The sequence below is a fragment of the Carassius carassius genome, chromosome 1 (genome assembly GCF_963082965.1).
Source record: "Carassius carassius chromosome 1, fCarCar2.1, whole genome shotgun sequence".
In the NCBI taxonomy this organism is placed as follows: Eukaryota; Metazoa; Chordata; class Actinopteri; order Cypriniformes; family Cyprinidae; genus Carassius; species Carassius carassius.
Window position 1 is genome coordinate 7,408,968 of NC_081755.1, and position 9,516 is coordinate 7,418,483.

At 38.3% G+C, this 9,516-nt stretch overlaps 1 protein-coding gene across 1 annotated transcript; it reads left to right on the forward strand.

Moving 5' to 3' along the window:
- The first annotated feature begins 505 nt into the window (after positions 1 to 505).
- On the forward strand, positions 506 to 9,247 carry LOC132140174 (gastrula zinc finger protein XlCGF57.1-like). Its single transcript, XM_059548986.1, has 2 exons — positions 506 to 809; positions 7,933 to 9,247. The coding sequence occupies exons 1-2, from the start codon at positions 725 to 727 to the stop codon at positions 9,201 to 9,203; spliced, it is 1,356 nt and encodes a 451-aa protein (XP_059404969.1). The 5' UTR covers positions 506 to 724; the 3' UTR covers positions 9,204 to 9,247.
- Positions 9,248 to 9,516: the final 269 nt, after the last annotated feature.

Consider the following 9,516-nt stretch of genomic DNA (forward strand, 5'->3'; position numbering starts at 1 on the left):
TAGAAAATGTTTTAGCCAACATTTCTTTAAACAATAATTAAATTTCGAAAAGGTCATAAAATACTGAATAACTGCTGAATAATAACTGACGTGTGAAGGACTTTTATTGTGGTACGGCGCTGTGACATCATAAGGAAGCGTCACTCTCCTGCGTCTGTTGTGATTCGACTGAATGAGGGTTTGTGTTTTAAAACACTAGCATTCTTTACATAAATGTAAACCGTTTAACACTACTCTTGGTTATTAGTAGCGATAATTCATTAATATTGACTGTAACACTATAACTTCATTAACGATTCTGTACACGTGATTTTGAGCGCATCGACCGTTTTTTTGTTTTTAATCAGTTTATCAGAAACACGAATTCGCTCATTGGTGATGGAAAAAATAACCTCCAAATCAGTTTAATCATTTGCTTCCCAAAACTGTTCTCCGTTTCTTATCGCTCATGAGACAAAACAAAGGCACCGACACATTTTAAGATCAGTCGGTGTAAGTTTCTTTCTGGAGAAACCGCTCAGACTGTGAAACTGTACGTGTGTTAATTATTGTTACTCTATTTGAGTCCCTAACAAGTGCGTTGACTACTGAACCAGGAGCTGATTGAGACACAACTCTGAGATTTAGTTTGGATTGATTTATCTTTAATTATTCTCTTCTTAAACATGACAGATTGTCCAAACACAGAAAAACTCCTGATGAGATCCACACACTGTTATAAAAGATGGCGTTTATTAAAGAGGAGACTGAAGACGTGAAGATTGAAGAAACATTGAGAGTCAAACAAGAAGATACTGAGGAACAAACAGGTTGGTTTTCATTCTCATTTGATTCTTACTAAAATGTCAAGCTCTACAGGAAAACATGATGTTTTTTGAAGCATGTGCAGGTGTGTATGAGAAATTTAACTTAATTACTCTACTTAATACTTTTGGTGGATTCGTTTTTGACTGAAGTACAGTTTCAAATTTTTAGACTTTTATTTGATTACAGTCGTGGCTGAAAATATCACAATATATAACAACATCAAACATACAGCAGTATATTTCATTGTACACATGGGGTGGGTTTTCTCTGTGTTCACCAAAACCATCTTGAGTGTTTGCTGCTAAATGAGCTAGAGGATAATTTTTCTTGTAACCCTCCTAAACAACATGTGGTGATGTAGGTGCTGTTTGACCATTTATTTAAAGGTTTCCTGACCCCGAGACTCCACTATTTTCTGCAATTCTCCAGCTGTGACCCTTGGAGAGTCTTTATCCACTCAAACTCTCCTTCTCACCGCACATTAGGACGATATAGACACATGTCCTCTTCCAGGCCGTTTTGTAACATTTTCTGTTGGTTGGAAATTCTTAATCATTGCCCTGATGGTGGAAATGGGAATTTTCACTGCTCTAGCTCTTTTCTTAAAGCCACTTAACTAATTTGTGAAGCTCAATTATCTTTTGCTGCACATCAGAAATATATTCTTTGGTTTTTCTCATTGTGATGGAAGATTTAATGGAATTTGGGCTTTGTTTTCCCTTCTCTTTATATTTCTGTGAAACAGCCAGAGCTGGATGATTTCATGTTTATAATCATGCTGGAGTGCTCAAAATTGGGTATATACTTCAGAGATATTTTACTCATAAGTATTTCTAGGGGGGCCAATAATTGTCCAATGTGTAGCTGAGAAAAACATTTATTTCATAATGATATTTCCCTTCCATTTTAATTTCTTCTTATCCAATGAAAGGATACATTTTTGTGAATTTTTTAAATAAAAAAATCAAAAGGATTAACAAAGCGCATTCATTTAACGCCTTATTTGATCATATTTACCAAGGTTGCCGATATTTTTGGCCATGACTGTACGTCTCTAAAGAAAATCTCATACTTTTTACTCCTTACATTTTAATTTTAAGAGAAGTAGACCACTTGTTGTATATATTTTTTATTTTAATTTCTAAACCATCTTACACACTAAACATGTAAACAGAAGCTCAATCGTGTGGCTTGATCTGTGAGAGCTAATGATGTTTGTGTTCATGAATCTGGGGAAACATACTGAAGTAGAAAAGTTGCCCCCCCCCCCCCCCAAAAAAAGGTTTCATTACTTTTGACTGTTTTAATTTAACCATTAGCTGTCCATGTAGTATAACGGCTAAATGCACAAGACTGAGTGCCAAAAAACTGAGAATTTACATAAAATCTAATATTTTGGATCCAGTTCTTTCAATTAAATGTGCGTTCCAGGAGCGTTATGTCTGCAGCAGTGCAGCCATCGTTTTCGTACCGAGTCTATTTTTGCTGTGCTGCAGGCGCTGAATTAAAGTGGAAGCGCATTGTTCGCGGGAAAAATTAACATGGATTGACACGGAAATGCAGTAATGTCACAATAAATGTATAATAATTAAAGCTGTTTCACACGCAACGCATGGGTTTTTGGCTAGGTTTAAAACAAGAAAAAGAGCACTTTTAGATAAACAAGGAAAACAATATATAGATTCACTTTTAAGGAAGCAGAAAAACAAAGTTTATTAAGACCCATGGGATTGATTGTGAAAAAGATTTAAATGCAAAAGGCACAAGACTGTTTCTGTCTGTGGTGTTTTAATTTTAAATATTTTAACAAGAAAAGTAGGATAATTATTGTGTTTAAATGTTTTGCCGCTTGCTTGAGCAGCTTATTATACAAACCTAGAATTAAAATGCATGAATAATGCGTTGTTTATATTTGAGTTTAAACTAATGTCTATAACTATGAAAGATTATTACTGTTCTCAAAAGACTCACAATGCTGAAAAAAGAACTTGATATGAAATCAAAACAATGAACAAATGTTGCGTGGACTAAACACACGCATCAGTAGCGGACTGCAAACGCATCCTGTGTGAAAGCACAATGAGTCCGTGCTGTGGACTGAATATGCACTGCAGACAGAGTATGTGTGAAGCAGGCGTTACAGGGAAGATGGATGCTGCAGAACTAGTAGAACATGACAGAAGAACTTGTGCCAGAAAGAGGAGCCTGGTATGTTGTTTGGAGGGTTTTTGGTTTCCAAAAATCTGGCGTCGACCAAACAACCATTTTATGCAAGTGTTGTCGAGCTAAAAGTATGTCTTGGAATATCAACCAGCAGAAAATGCATTGTACACCTGATTATGCATGAAAAAAAAACGTCATAAACGTGACTGGGGAAACCGGCATAATTTAGAAAAAAAACTGTGATATAAATTTTAGTTCAAACCGCCCAGCACTACTTACAGGAAAAGGGGATAAAGTCTTTGTAATGAGTTCTTGTGTGGAAAGGAAGAGGATGGGGTCAACTTGACTGCTGACGAGCTTTTATTATGACAATTCACACTTCTTCTATAGGGGGTGTCAACTACAGCAAATATATACACCATTAACTTAAATAACTTTCACAGACTGGAGGCTTCTTCAGCGATGGTTCTCGTCAGTAGTCCTTCTCTCACTCACCCGTTTCTCCTGGCGTTATATACTCTCTCCACGCCAATTACTGAAACGAGACACAAGTGTTGGTTGTTTGTGTTTAACCCGCTCACTCACCGTTCGTCTCCTGACTCTCGCTCCCGCTGCAGACTTTGCTCATCCACGCCCCCCTTTGCCACAGTCATGTATAAACAGCCCAAATACACACTGGGAAAAAGAGATCAGAGTGGCAAAGAGGAATTATTCTGCATAGCCAGACCAATTCTCTTGCAGTGATTTTGCTTCAGTGTGGAAAGGTCTGAAAGAGAAGAATTCAAATCTTCAATACTTATCTTGCTTGATCTGTCCACTGCTTTTGACATAGTTAACCACCAGATCCTCCTTTCAACCATACTGGAGAGGTGAGATGTCCAAGTCGCAACATCTAACTACTGGGGTGCCTCAGGGTTCAATTCTTGGACCACTTCTCTGTCTACATGGCATCATTAGGTTCTGTCATTCAGAAACATGGCTTTTCATACCACTGCTATGCTGATGACACTCAGCTCTACCTCTCATTCCATCCTGATGATCCGACGGTAGCTATTCGCATCTCAGCTTGTCTAACAGGCATTTCTTGCTGGATGAAGGACCATCCCATTCAACTCAACCTTGCCAAGACAGAACTGCTTGTGGTTCAAGCAAACCCATAGTTTCATCACAATTTCACCATCAAGTTAGGCACATCAACCATAACTCCTTCATAAACAGCTAGAAGCCTTGGAGTTATGATTGATGATCAGCTGACTTTCTCAGACCACAATGCTAAAACTGTCCGATCCTGCAGATTTGCTTTATTCATCATATAGAAGATCAGGCCCTTGCTTTCGGGAACATGATGCATAACTCCTTGTCCAAGCTCTTGTTCGGTCCAGGGTGGACTATTGCAATGCTCTCTTAGCAGTTCTTCCAGCCAGTTCTAGCAAACCTTTACAATTAATCCAGACTGTAATTTTAATGAGCTGAAAAGATTACATGTTATATCTCAGTTTTCAATTTGCACTGACTACCAATAGCTGCTTGCATAAAATTTAAGGCATTGATGCAGATTTTTACCTACGAAACCACTACTGGCTCTGCACCCCTTTACCTAAATTCATTATTTCAGACTTATGTGCCTCTAGAAGCTTGTGTTCTGCAAGTGAACGTCGCTTGATTGTGTCATCCCAAAGAAGCACAAAGTCACTTTTACTGACTTTTAAATTAAATGTTCCCTCCTGGTGGAATGACCTGCCCAACTCAATCCAAGCAGCTGAGTCCTTAGTCATCTTCAAGAATCGGTTTAAAACGCATCTTTTATATATATACCATTATAGTTAGTTGATAAGATTAAAGGTATCTCTGTACAATAATGTTTTGTTAACATTAGGTAATGAGTTAACTACCATGAACTAACTAGTATAACCAGTATATTTGTTCAGGTATTTATCAATCTCTGTTGATGTTAGTTCAAGGTGCATGTACTAATGTTTAAAAATACAACTTTTGATTTTAATGCATGTTATAATGAACCTGATCAAAGATGAATAATAATAATAATAATAATAATAATGCATTTTATTTCATGGCGCCTTTCAGAACACCCAAGGTCACCTTACAAGCAATATACAGGTCACTGCATAAGACAAAACAAACAACAAAACAAACAGCATATACATAAAAAGTGGATTTAAGTCTCAATAAAAATATTATAAAAAAGCCTGTATAAAAAGATATGTCTTAAGACGCTTTGTAAAAGTCAACAAGCAATCGCTATTGCGAACATCGAGGGGAAGAGAGTTCCATAGGCGGGGGGCAACATAACTAAAAGATCTGGCACCCATAGTAGTAAGTCGAATCCGAGGTACCGCAAGAGAAATTAAAGATGAAGATCTAAGTGCACGTGAAGGAGTATAAACCTGGAGAAGTTGAGTAAGGTATTGTGGTGCAAGATTATGAAGTGCCTTATAAGTGAGTAGCAAGATTTTGAATTCAACTCTATATTTTACTGGAAGCCAGTGCAATTGCTGGAGAACTGGAGAAATGTGATCAGTATAAGGTGTTCTAGAGAGAACACGAGCTGCAGAATTCTGAACCAATTGAAGCTTATGCAGCAATTTGGAGGGAATACCTGTAAGAAGAGCATTGCAGTAGTCTATACGTGAGGTGACTAGTGCATGAATGAGAACTGCAGTATTATTATTTGAAAGAAATGGACGTAGACGATTAATATTGCGCAAATGGAAGTATGCAATCCGTGTGATATTATTAATCTGAGCTTTAAAAGATAGTGTGCTATCCATGATGACACCCAAACTTTTAACCTGAGAGGAAGGACAGATTGCAGTATTATCAATGTGTAAAGAGAAACAATTAGATTTAGACACAGCAGATCTAGTGCCAACAAGCAGAGCCTCAGTTTTATTGCCATTTAATTTCAAGAAGTTCGCTGAAAGCCAGTCTTTAATTTCAGCTAAACAGCTTGACAAAGATGGTGGAGGAAAAGAACCGGTAGGTTTGGCGGACAGGTAAAGTTGGGTGTCATCCGCATAACAGTGAAAATTAATACCATATTTCCTTAAAATATCACCAAGAGGGAGCATATATATATAATGAAGAGAAGCGGGCCCAAAACAGAACCCTGGGGAACACCAGCGGTGACTGTAGATAGTCTTGAACTAAAACCTTTTAATTGAATACGCTGACTGCGTCCAGATAGATATGAACTAAACCAAGACAGAGCAGTGCCAGTAATACCAATGGAAACTAATCTGTCAAGAAGTATGTTATGTGAGACAGTATCAAAGGCAGCGCTCAGGTCAAGAAGGACAAGTATAGTTAAAAGTCGGCATTTTGAATGAATACATCTACAGTAGAGTTATACAATGAATCAAATATTGATATGGACTAGTGTATGTGAATATTAAAGTTAAAAGAGACTACAATTGTTCTTTGCGTCTGGGAATGAGCGCTCAATATGTGCATTTTTGTCATTCAAATACACACAATGTTCGCTGTGTTTTCCCCCACGCCGACTCCGTCCCCAACTATGACTACATGCCGACAGTATGTATTTCAAAATTGTGTCTAGTACTATATAAATTACAAAGGTTTAATTGGCATCTTTATTTCGAACGACCCAACCGACCGCAACCCCGAATGTCATAAAAAATATTTTTGGATGACTCCGCGGGCACCCGCTCATTTTGGATCAACCTGAGCATCACTGATATAGAGCCATTACAATGAAACAAAATATTATATCAATTGCCTTTTATTTGAATTTTTACATAGATTGAATACAGACCAAAGATTACCTGTTATATTTACCCAAAATGAATTACATTTTATGTTTAACCACTAAAAAAGACATCCGAGACGATGACAAATGTCAGAAGGTCTAGCCAAGGTGAGGTGGCTTTCGGCGGATACATGAGGACTGAGTTCCAGCTGATCGCATGGAGCTGACCGTCTCTGAAATCGGCGAAACAGATTGTTAAATAGGTGCTGTATTTATAAATAAGCCGCAGATTTTAATTTTAAACAACTACATTCTCGCCTGGAATACTTAAAAAAAATAAATAATTACATTCCATGACACAATAAAAGTAATATTTTGAAAAATATCTGAATAAATGGTGGTTGAAAAAATAATGCTGAGTTAACCAATCAACAAGCGCTCAAGTCCCACCCCCGAAATTTCCGTAACTTTGAATAAGTACTTCCTTGCCAGCAGGGACTTTCTGAAGGGCCTTTTTTTTTACCCGGAACTTTATTTAGATCCTGGTTCCTTAAGTGGAAACACACCGAGTACAAGCCCAAAGTCCATAATTCCTGGGTAAAGTTCCTGTGGTGGAAACCCGGCTAAGGGGCCGTTCACATATCGCGTCTTTTGCGCGCTCAAATTCGTTATTTCCAATGTAGGCGCGCTGTATGCGCGCTCATAATGGAAGCGACGTGGTCACCCGTTTTTTCCAGGTGCGTCCGCACCCCATCGAGTTAAAAACATCTCAACTTTTCAGAATGCCGCAAGCGCACCAAGGGTCATGTGACAAAAACTAACCAATCAGCTTCATCCTTTCCCGTAACAAATTGAAAGCTCACCTAAGATGAAGGAACTGCTGATCATAGTTGTATATGGATTGCCATTTTGAAATAAATTTAGTAGCAGAGCTACTGCAAGCGATTTTTAGAGCTGCAAATCCATTTATCCTTTGCTGAAATTTCCGCGTCTTCATGGAGAGAGCACGTCATGGTTGCTTAGCAAAGGCAGACACCTCAGGGGCGCAAACGGCGAGGAGAAAATTAGGTTTTTAGGCGCGATATGTGAACGGCCCCTAATTAAGCCTTAATGACCTGATTAGCTAGATCAGGTGTGTTTAAACCCCCTGATCTAGCTTGTTGGTAAATGTTTTGATGTCTGTTTCTTTGTGCTATTAAACTGGGCTAACTTTCATTTGCCTTTTTTCATCATAGACCTCATGCTGCTGAAAGAAGAGTGCATAGTACCGAATGATATGGAAGAGGAAGAACAATGTGAGACTCATAATGATTTTAAAACCGAGGAAGAATCTTTCAGTCGGCCACAGATTAAAGATACTTTCTCACAGAAAACAACTCCTAAAACAGAAACTGAAAGTTATTTCACCCATTTTCACTGTGAAAAGAGTTTCAGGGAACATGAAAACCTTAAAGTCCCCATGAAAATTGACACTGGAGGGAAGACATTCTCCTGCCAACAGTGTGGAAAAAGATTCAATAGAAAAGGACACCTTAAAGACCACATGAAAGTTCACACTGGAGAGAAGTCTTTTACCTGCCAACAGTGTGGAAAGAGTTTCAAGCATAAAGGAGACCTTAACAGGCACATGAGAATCCACACTGGAGAGAAGTCCTTTACCTGCCAACAGTGTGGAGTCAGTTTCACACATAAAGGAAACCTTAAAGTGCACATGAGAATTCACACTGGAGAGAAGCCTTATACCTGCCAACAGTGTGGAGTTAGTTTCACAAACAAAGGAAACCTTTACAGGCACATGGAAATTCACACTGGAGGAAAATCTTACACCTGCCAACAGTGTGGAGTCAGTGTCACTCATGAAAGAAACCTTAAAGAGCACATGAGAATTCACACTGGAGAGAAGCCTTACACATGCCAACAGTGTGGAGCCCGTTTCACATATGAAGGAAAACTTAAAGCGCACATGAGAATTCACACTGGAGAGAAGCCTTACAACTGCCAACAGTGTGGAGTCAGTTTCACACATAATGGGAGCCTTAAAGTGCACATGATAATTCACACTGGAGAGAAGCCTTACACATGCCAACAGTGTGGAGTCAGTTTCACAAATAAAGGAAACCTTTACAGGCACATGAAAATTCACACTGGAGAGAAATCCTACACCTGCCAACAGTGTGGAGTCAGTGTCACTCATGAAAGAAACCTTAAAGTGCACATGAGAATTCACACTGGAGAGAAGCCTTACATCTGCAAACAGTGTGGAGTCAGTTTCAGAAATAAGGGAAACCTTTACAGGCACATGAAAATTCACACTGGAGAGAAATCCTACACCTGCCAACAGTGTGGAGTCAGTGTCACTCATGAAAGAAACCTTAAAGTGCACATGAGAATTCACACGGGAGAGAAGCCTTACACCTGCAAACAGTGTGGAGTCAGTTTCAGAAATAAGGGAAACCTTTACAGGCACATGAAAATTCACACTGGAGAGAAATCCTACACCTACTAACAGTGTGGAGTCAGTTTCACACATAACGGAAACCTTAAAAGTGCATTTGTGAACTACAAAACCAGTCATAAGGGTATATTCTTAGAGATTGAGATTTATACATCAACAAATAAGACTTCTCATTGATATAAGGTTTATTAGGATTGAAGAATATTTGGCGAAGATACAACTTTATCAAAATCTGGAATTTGAGGGTGCAAACTCAAGCTAAATACTGAGAAAATTGTCTTTAAAGTTGTCCAAATTAAGTTTTTAGCAATGCATACTGCTAATTAAAAATTAAGTTTTGATTTATTTAGAGTAGGAAAGTGTG

Bases quoted from the DNA above. Each gene is read 5' to 3' on its own strand.
- LOC132140174 (XM_059548986.1), top strand. From the start codon at position 725: ATGGCGTTTATTAAAGAGGAGACTGAAGACGTGAAGATTGAAGAAACA. The intron at 810-7,932 runs GTTGGTTTTCAT...TTTTCATCATAG, and splicing joins AGATACTGAGGAACAAACAG to ACCTCATGCTGCTGAAAGAA.